General features: G+C 38.8%; 1 protein-coding gene across 2 annotated transcripts; it reads right to left on the bottom strand.

Annotated features, from left to right (window-relative positions):
* Positions 1-88: 88 nt before the first annotated feature.
* gsna (gelsolin a) lies at positions 89-24,593 on the bottom strand. 2 transcript variants are annotated; one of them, XM_079256734.1, is made up of 17 exons: positions 24,456-24,593; positions 15,460-15,660; positions 14,208-14,362; positions 13,914-14,075; positions 13,593-13,742; positions 13,427-13,516; positions 13,029-13,161; positions 11,957-12,261; positions 11,696-11,829; positions 9,925-10,015; positions 9,716-9,742; positions 6,628-6,798; positions 5,137-5,311; positions 3,159-3,280; positions 2,438-2,515; positions 2,258-2,318; positions 89-1,526 (listed from the first exon to the last, which is right to left on the bottom strand). In XM_079256734.1, exons 2-17 carry the CDS (start codon positions 15,653-15,655, stop codon positions 1,357-1,359), a joined length of 2,220 nt encoding a protein of 739 aa, XP_079112860.1. In that variant the 5' UTR covers positions 15,656-15,660; positions 24,456-24,593; the 3' UTR covers positions 89-1,356. The 2 variants fall into 2 exon arrangements, with proteins under 2 accessions (XP_079112860.1, XP_079112861.1); XM_079256735.1 differs by lacking the exon at positions 9,716-9,742.
* Between the last annotated feature and the right edge of the window lie 214 nt (positions 24,594-24,807).

The raw sequence follows: 24,807 nt of genomic DNA, 5'->3' as shown, positions 1-24,807 counted from the left end.
TTTCTGGCAGCAGTTGTGCTCACAGATGTTACTTTTCTGATGATTACATTTTAACTGGTCAATAACATGATCCATCTTCTACACAAAATAGTATTGTAAAGCTTTAATCAGGGTTAACAGCTAACAATATTTTTTGCAGTTTGTTTTGGTATGATTACAACATGGATACATATGAATGCAGACTTCAAATAAAGATATTATTCAAAAACAGATCTGCGTTTTGATTTCATTTTCTCAAAGGTCAGAGTGTGAAAAAAAGCATACGTGAAAGGCAAAGATAGAAAAAAAAAACATCCATGTTTAAATTTGATTTAGTGGAAATAAAGTGTCACAGAAGATGCAGCTGGTTTTTACAGCATCACAGCTCCTGAGTCCTTAAAATGTTGACAGTACAGCAGAAAATGAATGTTTTCTGGGAGTGATTGCATTTCAGTTTAAATATAAATATAAAAGTGACCCCAAAATAAAGGTAAAAATAAATCATGAACATATTTTTTTAACTGGAAAAGTACCTTTTCAGATAAATAAAAAATAAAAAGACTTCCTGTAAATGACATTAAGGCAGTGGTTCCCAACCTATTTTCCCTGATCACCCCCTTCATGCAACAATGATGAAGCTGTTGACCCCCACTCCTGTGATAAAGACATGCTTGGTTTTACCCTTCTATTAGCTCCATTTTCACCATAAATTATCCATTTTAGCTGACTCCATTCTATAAAACCAATTTGAAGGTAACTGTCATCATGCAGCCTTACTTTTGTTATTTTCCCCTAAAATAAGGACAAATCATCTGCACATTTCTCACACATGCTTCATTAATGCAGTGATGCAAAGTTAGTGTTTTCACGCTCCAATAACACCTGTTCCATGTGAATTACACACACAAATGATAAAAAACATACAACTCAACTCGCCTCTTAATTTTAATCACACAGATCTGAACAGTCAAAGCCTGAGGGGTCGCCCTGTGCTCTTTGGGGACCCCCTTCTATAGCCCAGAGACTCCAGGCTGGGAACCACTGTATTAAGGCATCATTTTTAGTCCTAAGTCTCTTGGCAGTGAGTTCTAGCCCACACACCCACCTTTAAATTGTCTTCCTGTATTGCTATATTTCATGATCTATTGTCAAAATATAAAATACATTGGGGTTTCTATTTAGTGCAAAACAAAGTCTTATCTCCTGTTTCTACTGGTTGGTAGCACAACACATCTGAAGGCACTACTGTAACATGTGACAACAAAAACTAGAAGAAGGGTGTGCAGGCAGATTTAACAAAAAGAAAAAGTCTTGCTATTTGAGTGTTTGCAGCAGAGCAGAGCGGTAAAAGTGAAGGCATGGAGGTCAGGTGAGTGCTCACAGGGCCAGCTCTGCCATGGCGCGCTCCAGTGGGTCGCTGGTCCAGTAGTCGTGGTCCCAGCCCAAGAACCAGCCGGTGAACGTGGGAGGCTCGAAGCCCTGCTTGATTTTGACGATGGGTGTGCGGGGGTCTCTGTTGGCCGGGTCTGTCTCGATGTAACGGACAGCTGAGGGAGAAGACGAGAAGCCTGCGTCAGTGGCGCGTCGCAGAGTTGACGCCAACGGACTGCGAGGCATTTGTCTAGCTGAGAGGTGGGATCTCTGCTGGAGTTTTTTAATATTCTAGATAAATGTTACATGCGAGGACTGTGGACACGTTTGGATATTTGTGATATTGCTTTTTTGAATACGCCAATGTTTTCCAACTAATTTAGACGATTTGTAGATGTTTTAAGTCTTAATAAATATAAGGAGTCACTAAAAATGAATAATTTAAAGCAAAGCTGCACCCTGTTTTGGCTGTAAGTTTCTTAATACATGTTTTTTACCGATGACTCTTTGTTCTTGTTGCAAACACCGATCATGTTTTATATTTATAACGTCTCGCTCATTGTAGTCAGGAGAAATGCAACATGCAGATAAAAATCAAAGCTTAAATCTTAAAAGATTAAAATGCTTCAGTGGTCCTCGACCTTCACAGGCCGGAAGTTAACCGCAAACAGGACAAAACTGATCTAACTGCATGATGGCGTAGATTTTTGTCCAATGCCTCATTTTAAGGCCTTTATCAGTCAGTATCAAAACTAGCAGGACAGGAAGTAGAAATATGGATACTGTAGGTTGCATTAGGAGAGAAATGTTTGTTAAAAATGACTTACTTAATGTGTAAATTATCCTATCATGTTAAATCAACATACATTACCAGAACAGGATTAAGCTTTTCCTTTTATCTACCCACCCGATGCCATGGCTTCAGTCTTCTCCTCTTCCTGGGCTTCATTTCCGATCCAGACAAACACCTGAAGCAGGAAAATGTTTTAGACTTGCTGGTTTTGTTTTTAATCGGTCACACTCTGTATTAATAAAGTTCCACTAAAAATAAAGTCATGATTTTGTCTTTTTGTATCTTTTATTTTACCTGATCCCATGTGTCAAGGATCATGACATCGTCAGTTGCCAGGTCATCTTGAGCCATCTCTCCAGGTACCTCCTCAATCTGAGAGCAGGACAAGGGTTTAGTGGTGAAGTGGAAATAAAGAGATTCAGGCACAATCACAAAGCTTTTTTCTTTAATAAAAGATGAAGTTGGAAACCTATTTCAAGTGCGGATTAAAAACGAGGAACTGTGCATTACACAGTTTTGATGCACAACGCGGAGTCTAGAACACCACAACGCACAGGGATTCCCCCATGAAGCACATTAAAACCGTTTAATGCACTGATCCAAGTTGTTTTATCTGCTTATATCATGGTTCCATACAGTAAATATTTAATAACAAATGTTCTTTGTTTTGTTTTTGTTTTTTTTACAAAACTTGCTAAATATGCTAAAACACAGGAACTATTTGATGGTAATTTTTATTCTTCACAACTGTTGTCAGGCTACAGTGCCTTTCTCTCGTTCACCTGTCAAAAGCCAGCTGATCTGAACCAGTTGATAACTCGTTTCTCTGGTGACTCCCCCAACGGAGTGATATAACATCGATTTAACTTGCCAAACTACATGTGTGTATATCTGGCGTATATAGGAAAATAATGCACAATTCTCACTGACCATGGTATAAAGGACAATAAAATGGTCCTTGCGAGACTCTTTTGGCCGGTAATGGTAAGGCGGAGAGAGGAAACTAAAGACTTACAATAAAGTTTCCAGTCTTATTAGAGCAGGCAAACAGACGGGGTGGATGAGCGTCCATCTTGTCCTTGAGTCTGGTGGAGGTGCGATATTCTGTCTTTCCACCCAGAATTTCCCAGAACTGATCTGTAGAGACAATGGACACACTTCATGTTCATTTAAACAAGTGCATATCTGAACAACAGTTCATTTATTTAGAAAATGTAGGAACTGCTTTATATCAGCCTTGATGTAGTTTTAGTTTCTGAAACCTCAGGATGTCTGAAAGCATTCGGTGGTTTCAGGCATCAAGCAACAGATCCTTTATCCTTTAAAGTCAGACACGTGTAATAATGGTAAGAAAAGCCCAATTTTTTGAAAATGAGATCTTTAATCGGCCCTTCAACAAAATGTTACAACACTGAAACATTTTTTGGGGACATATTTACTATTTATTATCATGTCATATGTCAAAACTATTATAGTGTAAGCTTCTGCGTCCTGGTATCTATTAGGAGGCAGAAGACAAGTATCAGATTGAGTTCTACCAGATTTTAAGCAAAGTTTTTACCATAAAATGATCCAAAATGTCTCAAAAACTTTGTGTATCAAATATGACACGTTTGACTTTATAAGGTTAACAAACAAAATGTCTGATATGTACAACGCTTTTCTTCCTCCAGAACATTCCACAAATGCTTCGTTGAATTGGGATTAAGGGATTCAGAAGGTCAAGTCAACGTCTTCAGATCTGTCATGCAAGAGGTTGTTCTCCTAAGAGAATTTTAATCTCCGAACAGCCTCTGCTAATGTGTCTTCTTTCCAAAGAGCATCATCCTTCATCCATTAAAGGTAAGCAATGCAAACAAACAGCCATCAACATAATGCAAAGTAGGCGTAACTTGTTGAATTAAATTATGAGACATTAAACAGCCGCTTGGGAGGTTGCAGATATTATCCATGACGGCCTTGAGATACCATTTTATAGTTCAATGCAGAAGAAACTAAACTTATCAAATGTTCTGAAGGTTTTTACATAAAAAAATAATTTAAAATTTACCCATTTAAACTGTTAAAATATCTGATATTTGCAGCTGTAGACTTTAAAGGTGGAGTATGTAAGATTTTCAATATTTTAAAAAACATTAACTAATAATATAACTACAATCGTCATTAGATAGTTTTTGGAACCTGTATGGTCCAGTCTGTCCATATTTGATGCGTTATTAAATTACAAGTTTAATTAATGACAAATGACAAAAAACACTTTTTTACTGGTAGGCAAACATTTAAGAAGGGTCTTTGTCATTAATTAAACTTGTAATTTAATAACACATCAAATATGGACAGACTGGAATCTAATTATGATTGTAGTTATTTTATTAGTTAGTTTTTTTTTAAATATTGAAAATCTTACATACTCCACCTTTAAACATCAAAAATAAGACGAATATTGCCAATTAATGCTAAAATTATATTCAGAATCACTATTTGTACAACAATCATGCATATACCTGTACTTATCTACAACAAACAAGGTCAATTTATATCAGAGATCCAGTTTTAAATGGAAAACATTATAAACCATCAGCTTAAGCTCGGAGACTAAAGTGTTGAATTTCTCATTTCTCTTAGCAGCCCTCAGCTGAGGCTGATCTTCAAACGTGGAGAGTTTATAAAAAATTTAATTGGTCATGTTTTAGCCTGAGGTGTTTTTATATGTGAAATTGTTGGCAGCAAGTTTTCCCTTCTTTGACTTTAAAATCAAATTGCAAGCTTACTGCTAACACCTGAAGAGGTGATGCAATCAAGCTGCCTTTGTTTTAATATGGATGAACATAAGCACTCAGTTGCAATACAAAAAGAAAACTATTTTAACAGCTGCTCCACACTTTGCAGCAGATACAGAAACCACTCGGAATATATAAAAAGCCTCTCAGGCTTCGGTTTGGGTCAAAAAGCAAAAACTAAAATAAGTGTTAAAATGCCATCTGATTGCTCACCGGTCTCTCCTCCCTCAGGCAGTTCAGAGGCTGACACTCCCAGAATGTCACACAGCTGCTGAGCTCCTTGTTTCTCCGTGTCGCAGGCACCCACTCCCACCCACAGGAAGCTGCCATCGGGGGTCACAAGGATGAAAGCGTCATTGGAGTTCAGGTTGGATGCTGCTGCATCAACCTGCATGAATTAAAAAGAAACAGCAGGTTAGCAGCTCTGCTCTTCAGAAGAAGCCTTTTCAACTGGTTTTCTATGTTCTAACTGTTCCTAATGGTCAGGAAGATTTTGTTTTACAAGTACAGCAACTTAAAACCCTGCAGAGGACACACTTTCTTTGTTCTCTGTGTTGCTCTGAAGTTGTTCCTCACTATGGTTTAAGTAAGTTTTCCTGCTAGTTATAAACGGTTTGATGCTGCCAAGCTGTCATTGTAAAAAAAAAAAAAAAAAGAAAAATCCTAAAGGCTTTCCTGATATTCCCGAAAACTAAAATATAGAATAAATAAAACAACAAATGAATAATATTTTAAAACAGTGCAGTGAATTGAGTTAAATTCTAAAATTTGGGCCAAAACAGGAGAAAATCTTTATATTTCCTACAATAAAACCTTTTAAAAGAAAAATACAGATATGCTTTATCCGTTTATTTTAAGAGAGCAATTGTATTATTTTTAAAAAGGATAAAGGAAAAATGTAAAAACAGCAAAAACACTCATTTTTCATAACGACCTTAATGTATGTTTAAAGGTATGTTTGATTTTTAAAAAAATAAGCAATGCTTAAAAACAAACAAAAACAAATTATTAAAAAAAATAATTTAAAAAAAAATTTTCAACTCAAAAGTAATTTAATTTAATTTAATTTTATTTTATTTTATTTTATTTTATTTTATTTTATTTTAATTTATTTTATGTGTTCGAAACACATTGTTCAAATGGGGTTACTTCTACATTTTGTTCTCTGCATATATGATAATTTCGTGATTAAACTTGATTTTCATCTTCTATGTATATTTTTCATATTGTCACAGATCATCTCAGATCCTGCCTGTACTGAAGATGTACATCTAAAAAAAAATGGCCCCTCATTTTTCTCAAACAACGTGCTAACAATCTGTACTCAAACATGAGCAAATGGTGTTTGGGGACTATTTTCAGCAGCAGATTAATACAGATCTAATATTCCTGCAAGTGTTTGCAGCAGTAGGCTGGCACATGTGAGATCGCCTCTAAAATAAACTCCAACATGTGTGCTCATGCTACTTAAGGAGCATGCCTCACTGTCACTCACGCATAGTTTGATCTTAGTAGAGCTCTGTGGCGCAAAGGAATAAGTCATGAGGCTTTAGCTGAGCAGACAGCACTTGTCAGGGTTTGGTTAGGTCTTTTCATGAGATGTGGTGGCATGAAAATAACATAAATACAGAATCTCGACAGGCTTGTCCTTTAAAGATAGCTCCAACTGTGACAGTATGAAGTAAATAAATGATGATCTCTTACCTCTACGGCTCTGGTGTGTCCTGCAGAGCTGGAGCGCACCTGGAAGAGTCGGATATCTGAGGGAGCAGACTGGCCTCCATCTCTGGAAGTTCCTCCCTTGTAAACCACCATGGGCTGTCCTCCAAAAAGACTCATCAGATGGGCCGGCTCCTTCCCCTGCACCACCCTCACCTGGTACACAAACACTCGAAAGTTAAAGCAGTGGAAATAACCTGGTGGTTGTTTCTGTCGCTTCAGTGAAATCACACAAAAACTCATGCAACAGAGAAGTGTTAGTGCGGTGGGATGAATTCATGACAGACACACATTCCCTTGTCGCGTCTTGTGAAAGATACATGAACGATTTGTGACAGATGTCTTCTGCAATCCTCACTGCTGACACAGGATGGCAGCAGGGAGCTGAGCCACGCGTTCCCCGAACCACAACAAACAATCAGGATCTGTTAAATCTGAAGTTAGCACATGAAATAATGCAAAGTATATCTGACATCTTCATTTGAGCCTGCAAGTTTTTTTTCCCCCCCTAAACACTTATAGCTGAGAGGAAATGCAGTCGGTTGCTCTCTGTCAACAGAGAAAATTATGCTAATCCTGAGTTTGCATGAGCAAACAGATGTAAGGTAAATATTATCAGATGACTTCACATCACATCAGAGAGCAAAATCCTGTGTACTTAATGACATTTAGCAGACAAACTGACAACCGTACTTCTGTTCTGCAGTTTGATCAAATATTTGACACCTGATGCTCGCATTGTGTTGCAACTTTTGAGCCGTATAGTTTCCTGTATTGCACCGTTTTTATGGATCTCAATAAGCTGCAAGAGAGGATCAAAAGGTGCACAAGTCACAGTGCATCAATATCCAAAAACAGGCACTTTGGTGCCATCTATAATTGTTTTCTTTTTTCTTTTTTATAGTTGTCAAATATAAGCATAATTTAGATAATGTTCTATTTATCTAAAAGTTTTAAGAAATTTGAGGAATGTAAAACTAAAAAAAAAAAAAAAAAAAAAAAAACCTTTTTTGCTTATTGAATCTTTGATTATCGATTAAATCTAACATTTTAAGACATAAAAATGATCTGATGCTAACCAGGCGTTTAAATGAGGTAACAGGTATTTCAAATGCACCTTTACTGCATTCAGAGTAATTAAGGTTGTCAGAAGCAGCTAGGTGCTGCTCATATAATGTACCTAATTTACTTATCATGATCAGTGTTTGCATCTCCTGCAAAATCAAACCTTTTGTATGTTTGCTGATCTGGATGATTCAGGTTTGTGTTAACACAATGCCGAGAAGGAAAAACAGACACAATAATCTTAAATAAGCAATCGTTTTGGCTCAGCAATCTGAAGTATTTTAAGGTAATTTCCAAACTACGTGGAGTCCATCATTCTGCTGTGAGAAAGATTTGTCACAAGTGGAAAACGCTGAAAAACGTTGGCATTCTACCCAGGAGTGGACATCCTAGCTCTGAGAAAATGACAAAAACAAGAGCTACATCCCAGACTCTCCAGGCCTCAGTCAGTGTGTTAAATGTTAAAGTTCACGACAGTATAATTAGAAAAAGACTGAACAGGTATGGCTGCTTTGGAAGTGTTGCAGGAGCAAGTTTCTTCTATTTAAAACATGGTAGCACAGCTTTAGGCTTGCAAAGCTGCATCTAAACAAACTACAAGACATCTGAGCAAATGACACCAAAGTGGAGATTTTTGTTTGGTGACAAACAACAATCAGCATATCTGCATAAACATCCCATACCAATTGCTATGCATGGTGGTGGGAGGAGGGGTTATAAGGAGATAACTTTACAGTCATAAAGTCAACGTCAGCTCTTCTAAAGCAGTTTTTCAGAGTCAGATGTGAAGATATCTGTCTGACAGCTGCAGCCAGGCTGGAATAGGCTGATGCAACACAACAATGATCTCAAACAAAGCAGCAAATCTACAACAGAGTGACGGGAGAAAGAAAAAAAAAATTAATTTGCAATGATCCAGTCCAAGTCCAGATCTGGATCTGACTGGAATGCTGTGGTGAGACCATTAAGAGAGCTGTGTATAAACAAATGCTGATCATTCCCAGTAAGCCGAAGCAACTTAATGAAGAAGACTGGACCAAAATTTCTTTACAACAATGTAAATGACTCATACAGAAAAAGATTACTTCTACTAGTTGCTTCTAAATGTGGATCTGAATCGTGGGATAGCTTTAGTTTCACACATTGTGTTTGTGTTATGTCTTAGTTTTTAAAAAAAAGAACAACAATAACCAACAACCAGGAATAATCATGTATTGCTTTTCATCTTTTTTAGATTATTTGCAGACCTGGTTTGTACCAGATCATCAAAGATTATGTCTTCATCTGTAAAATCTTAGATGTAAAAGTGTGTGTACTTTCTTTTTCATACAACTTCATGTTAAAAACTAATGTATTGTACCAGTGCATGTCTTTTCCAGACCAATGAAAGTCAATTTCAATGTCAAAATCTGTGAAAACGAACATGATAATCACTTTGGAAAGTGCGTGCAGCGACACATCTATAAAACATTAAAACTTTATGTCTCTATGAATGAATAGATGCAAACACACATAGGCTGAGTCATGCAGCAGAAGTGACAACATTTGCACAAGTGCTGGCCATGCAAAGTGAGGTAGACTCACGTGACTAGAAAGGCACTGCACCATTTACTGACTGAGCTTGTTTATTCATCTCCACAGTCATTTTAAGGCCAATTTTTGTGTCTTTCTAAAAATCATTTTCATATTTTGAGTTTTTACCTTTGCTAAGTTTTACCTTTGCTGTGAGCAGCACTGTGGTCGACAGTGTTGTATTTAAAGTGCTTTACAAATAAAACATAAATTGAACTGGAATTTTAAAAAATCACAAGCTGAAGAAGTTGCCATAATGTTGGTAAAAAGTCAGAAACAGAACTGGTGACAAGCAGAGGGAGCCACCCATTAACATCCACACTGGAATGTCCTGTTTGTGCTTGAGTTGGACTCACTGTAAATCTGACTGACCTCATTTAGTCATGGGAGTCAGTTTGCAAGCATGAATGAGAAGCAGGGGAGGTAAGGAAAATACCTGAGTGGTTATGGGAGCACCAACAACCTGAGGAGACAGAAACCAAGGAGGAAAGAAGCAGCAGCAGGGAAATTATGAAGGCGAGGATCAAGAGTGAAAGAATGTAAAGACAAGATGCAGCTGCACTGAGTGCATGGATGAAAATATGAATGTATGGAAACAAAATGTATGTAAGCATAAAGCCACTTAAAAAAAACTACATGCTGTACCTGCATAGGTCCACCACCAAGCTCTTCATCCAGCTTGGCGCTGAGGATCGCACAGGTCCCGATTTCATCCTGACTGGAGTCCATCCCCTGCCTGTAAAACAAGGCCAACTCATTAGCTCTCTATACAAACACAATTAGATGTCAAAACAAGTTGAGATGAAAAACAAGCCATTTGAAAATACACACACAATAACAGTAAACCTTGCGCAAACTGCAAACAGTCTTGTGTCTCCAAAAACTTAGGTCAGTTAGCTACCTAAACACAAAAAATAAATAGGTGGTCGATGTATTTAAATTTACCTCCATGTAACACATATATATTCAAAAGTTACAATGCCAGGAGTCATTGGGCTTAACGTGAAGGAGTGGTTAGAAGACTACGGAGCATTGTGGTTTTCGCAGACATAATAAGCCCAATAACAGTCTGAGCTGGCAAAGAGTGTTTCCTACATCTGATTCTCCCATCATCTGTGCAAGATCCTGGAGGACAATTAATGCAACTCTTAACATATACTACCCAGATAGCAGCCATATTTGCTCATGTTTTTGCGTCAAGATCACATTTAGCTAATGGCATAAGTCAAGGCCAAAACCATTTTTAGCTATCTGGGTAATGTTCTATCGGCGTTAAATGATAAGTGTAATTGAAGCTAAAGGTGGTCTAAAAACAAATAAACCAAAAGAAATTGCCTTTTTTAAAAAAAAAAAAAAAAAAAAAAAGCTTCCTAATTGGGTTCATATATCAAAGTCACTTTTATTAACCTCCTAAAAGCTCTTCTGTGCTACTCAAAATATTTCAAAGGCTAGCAGTGCCAAGCTAGCTAGTTTCCAGCTAGCGCTAGCAACTAGGCTAGCCAGTAACAGCTAACGGATCAGAAGCACAGCTGCTGCTATTGGGTGTTTGCTTGCTGTAGAAATATCATTTATTGATATTGTTGAAAGTACTAAAAAGAGAATTATACAATTAGGATACTTCCACTTGCATAAAACTTTATTTATTTGTGCAATCAGACACACTGGAGAAGTGAATGCTATCTTGCCATGCTGCTCAAAATTTTCTTCTTAAAGCTCGCTCTTGCTTATTTTATTAGTGCCATCCAACATTTGCACATAGACGTGAAGCTGTACTGGCTGTTCTTCGTGGAATAAATGGCAAACTCCTGACTTTGTCTTTAAACTCTCACCAAATGTAGAAACTTTTATATCCAGGTGAAAAACATTTCTTTTCTCATGTACCAAATATGAAATCTGCATGATATTTTTTCACTAATCTTGCTTTTAATTATTTTAATGCCATTTATTATTTTATTGTGATTTTTTTGCTATTTGTTGTTTTTTATGCTTTTTTACACCATTATGTGTTTTATGTTTTCTGTAAAGCACTTGTACATCCAAGGTGCTATACAAATAAACTTACCTAGCTTTGCCTTTCTGGGTCAATAGATTTAAAGCATAATTCTTGAGCTATAAATATGATGGCTGATTTTGATGTGTGTTTTGGTGTGACATCTTATGGGCATGTTAACCAGGTTAACTACAAGAACTTTCGCATTTTTATCTCATGTCTGATTCCCAGAATCATTCTTATGATTTGTGAACTCTTTCATGTTCATTATAAATTAATTATTTGAAAGCAAATCAAATTGGAGGCAAACATGTTTCCAAGATTTCATCTAAATTTCAGGAATTATTATATTAGTTTATGTTTTATTAACCTAGGGGTTACGTTTGCTGCAGTCCACAAAATGTCACCCAATAAAGATTTTCTTACCACATGTAGATAATGTGTCCCTGACGTCCTCCGTGACGATAGTTATACAGAATAATGTAGCTGTCTCCTCCGTAAAACTGTCCATATGTGGATGGATCCACTGGAACCTTATCAGATCCCTCAATACGCCATATCTGAGAGCAGATAAACACTTATCACTGTGGAATCTCCCCTTCTCTCAGCAAACAATGCAAAACAACAAAACAAGCAAACAAACACAAAAATACCTGACATTAACCAAGAAAACAAATTGACTCTGACCTGTTTCTCTCCACTGCCGTCATCCACCATTCCATGCTGGGCGGCCATGGGGGAGGAATCGTGAAGGCTGGCCGCATCGAAAGGCACCTTCTCGATCTTGGCGATGCTGTTAGCGATGTAGGCCACGCCCAGGCCTTCTGTCTGATCTTTGTCCCGCCAGTTTTTGAAGAACTGCTTGAAGAGTGGCGTCTCGCCCATTTCTGGCAGGATCTGGACCTGTGTGTGTTTGGGGTAACCCATCTTCTTGATGAATTCATCGGCTGCCTTCAGTGCTTCCTTTCGTTCATCCATGTTGGCGTCTTTGCCTAAAAAATGGAATAAAATGGTAAATAAAGAAAGGTAATTGTAGCAGTCACACTCGATAATATACTTTTTATTTTTATAGATAACTTCTTTGCTGGTCAAAGAAAGTCTGTGACGGGGTTCTGTATGCTGTACAATGACGTGGCAAAATCGTGGCTCCTTTTCTGAGGTGGTTTTTATTGTGCCCTGCAATCTCCACAGTGCAGTTATATTTACAGTGACCAGCCAGCTATTTACACTATTTACAGGTTTGTATTTACAATAGTTGCCCACTCTGCAAACCATCAATTTCTCTCCCCTTTAGTACTAACACAACTCTTCTCCGATTAACTCCTCACATTCCAACAGTTGAACATATAGGGAAAAAAAATACTTGGCACGGTGCAGCGATCAGATGGTAACGTCACTGCCGCATTGCGACATACTCTGGCCATATAACCAAGGTAAACCCCTTAACCCAGCTGTCAATAACCCCCCAGAGGATGTAGAACGACACTCCGGTAAGTTTTCCCACCCATAACCTGCTCCCAATGTTGGCAGCTAAACCATTAGGTGTGCACCCCTACTAGTCTGCTACCTGACAGCTGGCCTGACCGGACTAAAGGGGCTACGTGGGACTGCGGGAGATTTGCTGGGGACCTGACGACCCAGGACACAGTCAGGTAGGTGGGTGTGGACCTCTGTGACAAGGCAACTTTGTCACAAGGTCCTTTAGCCGCATCAACGTCTGAGTATTTATTGCAAATCAGTTGCATCACCATGTCCACACCTTTCCAGACAAAGATCTTGCCATCCGAGCCATAGTCCAGAATGAAGCAGTCACCAGACTCCAGGGCACTTTGGGCGAACGGGTTCTCTGCTGCCACCAGAGCGATGGACATGCTGCCGCTGGCATTCGACACCTGCAGGAAGGGAAGCAGGAAAATATGGCTGTCCAGGTCATCATGTCTCACCCATAGTAAAACTGAAAGACAGTTGGCTGCTTTGCCTCTTCACACACTTTTTAACTTGATAAAGCTGCTGTAGCATCCCAGGTCGCTTATGATTAACAATAGGCCCTGATATTTCACCTCTTCATCCTCATATGCATGCACAGTTTTAGTGATCCAGTACCTCAGAAAGTGGCCACCTAGTGAATTTATATGTTTATATCTCCTATAATTTCACCTTGTAGAGTTTCGCCAGCTTCCTGTTTGAAGCATCGGCCTTGATGTCATCAGAGGCCCCAGCTGGCAGATCTGGTTTGGGACCTAAAACCTGAAGACAGAGGCATTGATTTGACTAAACAGCCTCAGGGTGCGGCTTAATTTGTTCTGTTGTTCACAGGTCTCACCTCTAACATCTTCTCTCTTTCCGCCCCCTCATTGCAGACAAACACTTGAGCTCTCCCACTGCGCTCGTTGTCACGGATACCCTTGGCAACCTGAGTAGCCTTCAGTTTCTCAAAGTGGTTGCTCCCAGAACCACACCACTGGTAAATCTCCTGTGAATTTAAAGGAAAAACGAGTAAATTGCAGCATAGTCACTGAGTGGAACCAGATTCTTGTTGTTTCTGTTTCTCCACCTGTAGCGTGGGATGTCATAACGCTACTGTAGCAACAACCAGATAACATGAGGATGATAATCTGAGGATAATCTGCTCAATCTGACTCACATTTCCCAGGTCCAGGATGAAACAGTCTCCCTGGTTGAAGCTGTCCCAGCTGACAGCTACCTCAGTTGCCCTGACAACACGACGACCTTTAATTTGAAGCACACGCTGCACCGTCACCTCATTGGTGACAACATGCTTGAATCCAGATGCCACACCTCCTTTCTGGACAAGAGTCGTAATTCATCATGAGGTGAGCAACGGTAAGATTTTTGGGTTTTTTTTTGGACATTTAGAAGCTAAAATGATAAAACATTAGCAGGAAACATACTTTCCATGCATCATGAGAACTCCTACCATGTATCTGATTCCAGGCTTGAAGTAACCCAGAAAGGTTTTGGACTCGTGCCCCTGCACCTCACGGTACTGAATGGGTTTTCCCCCAAGGAAGTCGTCCATTTGGACCGTAAAGATGGCCGCCGAGCCGCTTTCATCCTGTGTGCAAGAATCACCTGAACCGAAAGAAACACAGAGAAACTATTTGGTTCCTCATTTGGTTCTTCTTATAAGTTGGTGCCTTATTTGTATTTGACAAGCTATAGCTGCAATGGTGACAGTGAGTCAGAAGAATTATGTGTGGGTGAAGCAGAAGTCCAAATAATACGTGCAGCGTTGGTTCTGGTTGCACAGTGTATCATGTAAGACTTAGATTCTTTTTATTGACAAATAATGTTTCTTAGATCTGTCAACTTGACTCAAAGCCCCCCAAAAAATACAGAATGGTACAAACTCATCTAGAAAATCCCACAGGCCTTTTTTCTGCAAATGCTCATAAAACCGTTCACAAAAACTTTTTGGTTTATTCTGATGTAATTTGCATAGTAATTTGTGTTACCTGGGCTATCGAATGAAAAAAAGGACTGCAATGATTCCAACATTTTCTTTCATTTTAATTAAAAAGTTTTGTTGTATTGCTATAATTTAATTAGGTGAAATGCATTCATTTTTGTATTTAAGTCTTGCAACTCTTTACTGCAAAATGTCATTTAGAACTATCAATGTGATAAATCTAAACGGGTGGAATAATGGCACTTCATTAAAAAAAAACTGTCATTTATAATAGCACTTCTACTTTTATACTGATTTGTCTTTTGAATGCTGTAAAAAGAAACTACATCATTACAAAGTAGTTAAAAACTTCACAGATCCACCCGTTGAGGGCATGAAGTGCAAAAATGGGAGCAAACATTTACTGTCATGAGTTTGTACTGTCTGAAAATAAATAAGTTAATAATTTAAATGTAAATGTGATATGTTGAATAAGGTCTTTAGCAATAAAAAATTCCAAATTATTAGGGTAAATTGATGATTTTTTTTTTGCAGTGTAGGATCCTAATATGTCATCCATCATAGTACTGCAGATGCTAGATGTTGCAAAATGCTCCAGATGACTAAAATGGCTTCTATGAAACTCCATTTTTTACAAGTCAGCTGGAAAACTGAAATCTGATGTTTTGCCACATGTTCAATATAACAAAAAAAGAGCAAAACAAACAAAAACCAATTCAGACATGTTTCCCCCTGTTAAACTCTGCTTCACTGCACTCACCCAGCCAGAAGTGGAGATCATACTGCAGATTCCCGGAGCGCTGTTTGATGGTGTTGAGAATGAGGTAGGCGTCTCCGGTGTAAAACCCCCCGTAGAGATTCTCAGGAACAGGCACCAAGTCGAAGTTCTCCACCCTCCACACCTGGAGGCCTGGGTTCTGTCCGGCCTTCTCGAACTCTGCGTGATGCGCTGCCATCCTGCCTGCAGGGAAATCACACAGCTGACCTTAAAGAACTTCCTAAAGTGAGATGGGGAGAGAAATTTTTCCAACAGAACACAAAGCCACTCCTCTTAAGGCGCAGCTGTTGTCATGGATGCACAGATAAAGTTTAGTGTTTTAGTTAGTTATTAATACACAGTAACATGACTCACTGCTGGTGCACCAAATGTTTCCTCAACTGAGCAGAAGAGGAAATCCTGTCTCCTGTTGGTAACGACAGCGAATGTTTTACCACACAAGAATGTCTATCCTGGCCTTGATGTTACCACAGACCTATATAGAGTAGCACATCTTAAGATTTCAGACTTAAACCTCACTGTGAAGATCAGCGAGTGTTAAGTCTAGTGAGAATAATATTTAAGATACTTCAATATGCTATTATGGTTATGTTAATGGCATAAAATTAAAACTTAATAATACTGGTCAAAATCATGTTAACAAACATTTAAGCAACTTTGAACTCAACACAATATGCTTATGAGGTCAACTCCAATATTCACTGATTATTATTTAGTGCAATAAATGGTTGAATGCTGACAAATGTATTATGAAAGTCGTTATCAACTTCACTCAACACACACATTTAAAACAACTGGATTGACCACAGTGCTGTACAACAAAAAGCTTTTAATGCATGAAGTGTGTGCTTTAAAGAAAAAAAAAACCTAAATAAACTTAAATAAAAATATGCATAAACAAAAGTAATAGATATGAAGAAATTAAAAAGAGAAAGAAAAAATGGAACTATTATAGGGATGTGAAAGGAGTAATACAATGTATGTTAAAATGAGGAAGTGACGAGGCCTTTTGTTACATCATTCGAAGGCTACAACCACAATAGCTCAGCCTCCTTTGTGCAACAACCTCAATTTCAGAACAACTACAAACAACTGATGAGTAGACCTTAGTGATAGCATGCACATGAGGTTGCATAGAGGTATACAAAGAAGCTAGCTCATCATATACCTTTTAATGATCAATGCGCCCTTAAAATCTAACTTTAAAATCTAAATTATTTTGAAAATCAGTAAAGGGAAGAAACTACTTGGGAAATTGGGGCTGCTCGATTATGACTATAATTATAATCACGATTACTTTGACTGAAATTGAGATCTCGATTATTTAACACAATTATTCAGTATTTTTTAAACAACGCTGCGCGTCGTGATGTTCTCGACTTCGTGTCACGCATGATAACCATCTAATGCACGGTTCTAAGTTTAATCCGCTTTTACCGCTTACGTTGGCCTCTATGTACGTTTTATGCCATACAACAGCTGTCAGACTACAGCACGTTTTTCTTATTCACCTGTTAAAAGACAGCTGATCTGAACCAGCTGATTAACACGTTGCTACGGTAACGGAGGGATATGACAGTGTTTAACTCGCTGATCTAGGTGTGCGTTTATACAAAAATAATGCAGCCAGTTGTCACTGACAACTGTATGAACTATGTTTAGGTGAACTTCCACAACCTACTGCAATTATTCTACATTGACCTGCAGCCGGAGCCGACTGAGACTGGCCGCCTGGGAGTGCTTTAGGACGGGAGAGGCTCCCGCTGCTCCTTCCTTACAGTAACTGCAGAACAATATGTGCCTTTAGGTCAGTCGCCAAAACACCAGAAAAGTCTTTAATAACTCCAGTAAAAGTTGCTAGATTTGTCGCTAGTTGCTTTTAACAAAAAAAGTCGCCAGATTTAGCGAGAACAGTGGCTGAATGAAACCAAAGCGGCTGAGGGAGGAGTTTACAGCACAGCGCTGCAATGCCAGAGACGCTCGATTAGTAACTGTAGACAGCAGGAGAGGAAACTGCAAAGAGAGAAATAATCCCACCCATTTATTTTTATGATCGTTGAAAACACAGATCGTATTTGAGATTAAAATCTGATTAATCACCCAGTACTATGGGAGATGTGTTCACGCATGTGTTGAGAGATGAGTCGCAGCCTTTATATGAAAGAAACCTTTTGGTTACTCAGTTTATCTGCTTTTAAAATTTAAAATCGATGCCAAATATCACCTCAGTTTTTACATGAATTGTTTATAATGGTTTCAAGCCACCCAGATACAAAATATGAAGTACAACAAACAGTATTATCATTACTTCAGTTTTTATAATCCCTGTGGACAGACATGCCCGTATTTAACACGTGTCACAAAAAAGGAGACACAGAGAACACGTTTCTGTGAATATCTTTGTGATGAACCAGAAAACAATTATAAAAAATATCGATTATCCAGCATTGCCTTTCAGAGCTGCTGGGAAAACTAAGGATTTATTTGGAGAGGAGTCACACACAAATGACAGATATTACGTGTCACAGCTGGGATCCACCAATCCTGTGTTTTTAGATGTGTTGTCCAAGTCTTCGAACTGAGACCAAACAAGTTTCTTTGCAGTATTGATAGTTGCAAATTCCCCCTCAAACCATGGTTAAGAACTATGTGCAAAATGCTGCACAGACAAATGACTACTTGTGAATTGGGATCTAGATTCAGCCCAAAGTTTGCTATGTGAAAGAGACTCTAGTCTGAAAGGTTAAAACTAGTGCCTGTGATGATGCATGCATTAGCTTCAGGCATCCATCCAATCAGAAAATACACAAATCCAGATATTCATGCGCCCAAACACCAGACTTTAGCTGTAGCTAACAGCAGACACATGGCGCCTAACCAAGAGTTTCAAGTAGGTGTCTGTGCTGCACTGGATTACAGCCTGATGGCTTCTTAGTAGCATGAGTGGGTTTGTGAGATTCCTACGATGGAAACTGAGCTTGATTAAACCCTGTCACACAAGCCGACAAACTAAATTGCTTTTAAGAACTTTGCCGAGAAGTGGCTTTCAGGAAATAGATTATAATCTTCTGTTATAAAGTTAATACATTTAAACGGAAAAAAAATTAGGCTTTTTTTGTCCAAATGTATTTAATTTTACTTTTAATTACAAATATGCTTAAAAAAAACTCAAGTTGATGAGTTCAAAGCTGCACAAATAGGAGGTCATGGAGTTCAAAAATGAACACAGAATCTAGTTTTTCCACAGGAATGCTCTTTGGACTTGCCGCCTTCCAGTTTGCATGAATAACTATCCACATTGCAGCAAGAATCAGCCATTCTTCTGCAACTGTTTGCCCACAAACATGGTAGGAATCTGCTCAAAACCCAAAAACAGAGAAGTGACTCTTAAGTTCAAGCAACCAGACCAACCAGTGTGGGGTTCTTTTTTTCCCCATTGGTGCGCCTCTCTTATGTAACTGCCAGACTCAGCTGTAGGGTAATGTAAACGATTGGATGGTTAAACATACAAAATCAGAAGAGTTAAGAAATCTGTTCTCAGTGAAACTTGTACAATATCACACACAGATATATATAATTAATATAAACTTTTTTCAGTCATTCATTATCTGAACCACTTAGTCCACTTAAGGGTCGTTGAGAAGCTGGAGCCTATCCCAGCAGGCTTTGGGCGAAAGGCAGGGTACACCCTGGACAATTCGCCAGTCCAACGCAGGGCCACACAGAGACAAACAACCACTCACGCTCACACCTATAGGCAATTTAGAGTAACCAATTACCCTACCATGCGTGTCTTTGGACAGTGGGAGAAAGCTGGAGTACCTGGAGAGAACCCACGCATACATGGGGAGAACATCCAAACTCCTTACAGAAAGCCCACTGTCCAAGCCTTGCCCTAGCTGAGGATTGAACCAGTGAGCTTCTTGCTGTGAGGTGTAAAGCTTTTTATGATACATTTTCTTTTTCTGCAATCTGATGGCATGTCCAACAACATGTTGAGGAAAACAACTCTTGGTATACACCTCCATTGGACTTCACACAAAACAAACTGTATGGTGTGCTTATAGTTAAAACATCAGCGCCCTGGGGTCATGCAAGGTTGTAAACCATCTGAGCTTCCATGAAGCATTTAACGTCTACAGCCACATCTGGCTGGGTTAAAAACAACCAGAGATACCAGACAATGCCACTATGGTCATTGCACACTGTAACAATGGATGTAGACAGCAGTATTTTCCTGCAGTGAATCATTTGGAGTGTCCTTTTGAAGGCCAAAAAAGTCAAACAGCAAAGCTGCAGTCCAGATAGATATTTCTTATAGGTTGACTATCATCTTGTACTGGTCTTACTGGACATGAGTAAATACTTGTAGATTAATTTCTTGTCTTTATCTTCAAAAACAAGTTGTACTTGGTGATAACCTACATTGCAGGATTTTACAAGACAGTAGACAACTATCATGGTTTGGAGCATTTGTATGATGTGGCAGATTCAAGTTGTTTCCAGTCGCAAGAATGTTAAGCCAGTTTTTATAGAATTTTAATTACCTCCATAATGTTTCACCAGTATTTATCTGTTGGTTCATCTGTTTGTGTCCAAGATAACACAAAAAGTTATGGATGGATTTTCATGAAATTTTCTGGAATTCTGGAGTTTCTGGAAATATGAAAAGGAAGAACTCACTTAATTTTGCTGGTGATCCGGATCATTGTTTGGATCCAGGATTTTTTTATTTAACATTGTGCTTGGCAGAGGTTTACGCTTACTGAGTGCTTTTCTTGTTTTCACTTGTTTAACACCCAGTATCACTCTAACATTCCTGCTAAATTTGTTGGTTGCATTGCGGTTAAAACCCCTTGAGGTTATGAGACTGAAACTGAACATGCATTATCTTCCCAAACAAGTTAAGCACTTAACTGGTAAAAGAAGAAGGCCCAATTTAGTCAGTAATATGTAACTTCATCCTCAGTTGGGAGTTAATTTGTTTAGTTGTCAAGATTTAACTTTAAGAGATTTAATCATGCCAGAACAATGTTTTTGTAGAGTGGCTATTTAAGTTTTCCCATCTTGTGATGGAAGAAAGCTAGCTGTTGTGCTAAGCTAAGCTAAGCTAAGCTAAATTAAGCTAAGCTAAGCTAGGCTAGGCTAATCACTCTGCTGCTTCCTGGTCAACAAAAAAGACGTGAAAATCATGCTGAAATGTTTAAATAATGGTTGAAAAGAGATAAAGTGTTAACTGAATCAGCTACATCTCTTATAAAAGGGGTGGACTGTCTTTTATAACATCAGTGGATTTCCTAACATAAGCAGCACCGGCTAACATTCAAAAATAAAATATTCTTACAATTTATACCACAACTGGGACCAATCACAGGGCATCTAAGAAGAACATCTTTCAACCCAAATATCTGGGGAGTTGGCACAGCGGTGCTGAGAAAACACAATAACACTGAATTAAATATAAATTAATAACTTCAACTTGATATACCACTGCTTTTTATTAATTCAAATAATCAAGCATATAAAAACAGTGCGGATGCAGACATACTCATTAAAAGTGAGAAAAAAAACCAGCAAACATGTCAAGTTGATTTTTAAAACCGAGTCCCTGGAGGACAAAATAAAGAGCTTCAACTTCATAAACATTCAGTTTTGTAGTGCGGGAGGTTGTGTAATTTAACTACAAAATTACCTATCAGTCCAGTTCTGTCTCACCTATAAATACTAAATGCTCCATAACTTTGCTTTTACAAATTTGAAAAAACCTAAATATTTATGGATACAGACAGACCTTTTACTGACAGAAATATCATTTTTGTGCATGAGATTAGTCTCCTAAACACTTAATAAACTAGAATTAATCAGTAAATGATCCTGGTTGGAAGAATGACTCAAGAAGGGGTGTTTTGTCTGACTCAACACACAAGTAGCTGGAAGCGTAAATAGACCACGCCACATGATTTGTGGTCAGTGCCTCTTCACAGACATGCTGGAAAAATGAGATTGTCTACAGCCTGTCCTACACCTCTGCAGAGCCTGGGGTATTCTTTAAGTCCATAATCAGCAGCCTACCCACCACCCTTCCTCTGCTGACGAACACAGAGCATGCCATGCCAGCCTCATATACTTTGTCCCTTCCCCCATCTCTCACCACCCTTTCTGTTGTGTCTGCCTTCACTTGAGTCATGAATGAAAAGTCCAGCTATCATCCACTGTGCATCAGATGAATTCATCTGACAAAAAGTTATGGTTTGTGATGTATTTATTGGAAAAGTAAGTCTAAATACTGTTATCTGTGAATTCTGCAGGCTTTGACAGCATGTCAGATCTGATTTCCCTGCTCAGTAAAAAAAAAAAAAAAAGAGAAAAGGAAATATTTCTCCTTCAGGAATGGGGGGGGGGTTTCTGATGACTCATTTTCTCCAGTCTTGCCACTCAGCCTCTTGTGGCCTGTGGAGGAGCTCTGCAGCTTGATCAGGACGCATCAGATAACGCTCTGCACTAACTCTTCAACAGCCACTCTGTTTCCCTGACATCTGTTGACACAATGTACACTAAAGAGAAGCAAAATGACTGTAAATTGACTTTGTAAACTGCCTCCCTGATATGCAGATGGTTATTAAAGGCTATGAGAGGGTTATATCAGGAACAATGCTGCTGAAATCCTGTCTGGGAAACAATCACACGCCGAGATACCCTGTGACCCACTGTCTCATCCAAATTGATCAAGTCCTGCAGCAATGTGTGAAATGCTAGATTGTCCTACAGGAATGGCAGCTGTGACTATGGTCTGCATGTGAGGGGTGTGGCTTTTTCCAACAAGCAGAGAAACTCTGACTACATTTCAGCCAAACACCCAACTTCTCATCACAAGTCCAATGTAAATATATATCTACAATATCTTCTCATGTCGTTCTTTCATATATATGATAAGTTAAGATTATATATGATTTCGATATATATATATACAGTCTATACATAGTTTGATTCAAATTCCTTTTAGTGGATGACTGAATCAAATATACAAATATACAAAGAGATATTGTAAACTCAAGTTTTAGTACAGTCTGAATAATCTTATTTCATTACATTTTAATTCAAAACAGTAGAAAAAAGAAATAGAAAGTATCTCGATCCAAAACGGAGCAGACCTAAAAGTTAAAGTGCCGTTACATTTAATACAGTAAGTACTTTAACTAACAACTCTGGCTATCAATTCAGAGTCAACATGTTGCAGGACTTTTAACTTTTTAAATGTTTCTGTCCACACACTTCCTTTTAAAGCAGGACTCTCAAACTGCGATCCACAAGGGCCGCAATTCAGGAAAATTTAGCCATTTCCCTGGTCCAACGCAACTGACTGAAATTAAAGGGTCATTGTGCAGTAGTTAACAAGAAGCTGTTTTTCATTCAGGTGTGTTAACCCAGGGAAACAAGGAAAACCATTCAGATTGCAGCCCTCAAGGGCTGGCGTTTGAGACCTCTGATTTAAAGGCATTAATATCAGACAGTAAGCCAAGCTAAGCTTTTGGTGGTGCATCTACTGTTTTGAATGGAGATGGGAGCTGGAACTGATTTTACATGCGAACCAAGCCTCTTGAGAGGGCTTTTGGATGGGGGAGGGGTCAGCAGCAGCACCCACGGCTCATTGAGAAGAATAAACAAAATGTGCTTTCACATGAGCAACAAAAAGGCTCGAATAAAAGCAAAAAAGTTTCTGGTCATTGTGTCAGTCTAACATCTGTTCAGCAGAAGAATCCTTTTCTATCTGTGAAGCACGGCAGTGGAAATATTATGGTCTGGAGTGGCTTCTCTGAGGTTGAATCATCTACTCTGATAACAACCTTATATAGAGGTGCGCTTGGAGTTAATGTCTGTTTGGAAGTGTAACCTGAACCAAAAGCAGAACAGTGATAATCATTTCAGATCAATATGCAAATCAGCAGAAGAAGTGGTTCAGAGAGAGGAAATAGAGAGGTACAGAACAGCTTTGTTAAATCAACCTCTGAAATGTTTTTCTCATTTTCATTTTTTAAGCTACTTGTTGTTACTAATTTATTAGAGGACCAAACTTTTTGCACTTCCTTAGTCTTTCAAAAGTGTGGTGAATCCTTTATATAGAGTATATACTGAGATAAGTAGGAATATAAATTTATTTGAATCAAGAAATGATCCAATTATGGATCAAAATATCAACCCAACTTGTTTCTCTGATATTTTCATTGAATAAGAACACGTCATCTCTGCTTTTAAGGACACAGACATCAAACAGAGCTCATAACAGTAAAGATTAATACAAATGTAAGCAAAAACATACATTATGTACTAATCAGAAACATCCTCTTCTGTTAAGGTGCACACCCCAACAATTTAACAGCCCCAGTAAATATGTCGACAGCTGTTTGAGAGCTAGACTAGTTGGACTCCAAAATTATGACAGATGTTTCTGTAAGTCTTCAGGCTGCTTCACCAACAGTTGATGGAAACAGTTGTTACAGGACGTTGTGACTAAACTTCCATTATTTGCTTTTCTCTATAGCAACACGGATGTGAGGATTTACAGCTGTCATGGAAAGGGGAACCTCTACTGAGTCATTTTTTACTAAACCAGTGCAGTTTTTAGTCTTTGTTTCGCATCACAGGAGATCAGTTATTCATATGAAGATGCGCAGGTCAGGATTTCCAGACCGCCCATGTATTTCCTCATTACGCCGCGTTGCGCGTAATGAGGAAATCCTAACTTTAGTCTTTTTTTTTTTTTTTTTTTTTTTAAATAAAGAAAGTTAGTAATTAATTGAGAGAAACGTATAAAACTGTAAGGAACCATGAAGCTCGATGTTTTAGCTGCTCCTGTTCAGCAGATCTTGACAAAAGGGTATTCAGTGAGGCTTTGGCCGAGATTATAGCTCGCAAATCTGTGCTCCAGAATGCAATGAATCAGTGGAAACAGAGGACTCGTGTGGTCATCTCGGTCCTACCTGAATGTGGAGGTTGTGGGGACGGACGGGTGGACTGGTGTGAACCTGCACGAGCCGCGGATAGAAGCTGGAAGCTGCAGCGGGAGCAGAGAGGCGTCTAGTCGGCGTGGCAGCAAAGCGCAGAGACGCAGCTTCTGCTGGGCCTGAGATGGGACACTCCCTTTAACCCCCCCCCCCCCCCCCCCCCCCCCCCCGGCCCCCCACCACCACCACGCCCCCTACCCTCCCCCCTCGTCCTGCGTCAACATGCATGAACTAGTTTTTAAAAACTGACTTCTTACATTAAACAGTGATTACTCATATATAACTATCACATATTAGAGAGGACTTCCAGCCTGCTCCAGTGTTGAAG

Source organism: Telmatherina bonti (assembly GCF_933228915.1).
Source record: "Telmatherina bonti genome assembly, chromosome: 17".
NCBI lineage: Eukaryota > Metazoa > Chordata > Actinopteri > Atheriniformes > Telmatherinidae > Telmatherina > Telmatherina bonti.
This window is presented reverse-complemented; position numbering and strand designations above follow the sequence as displayed.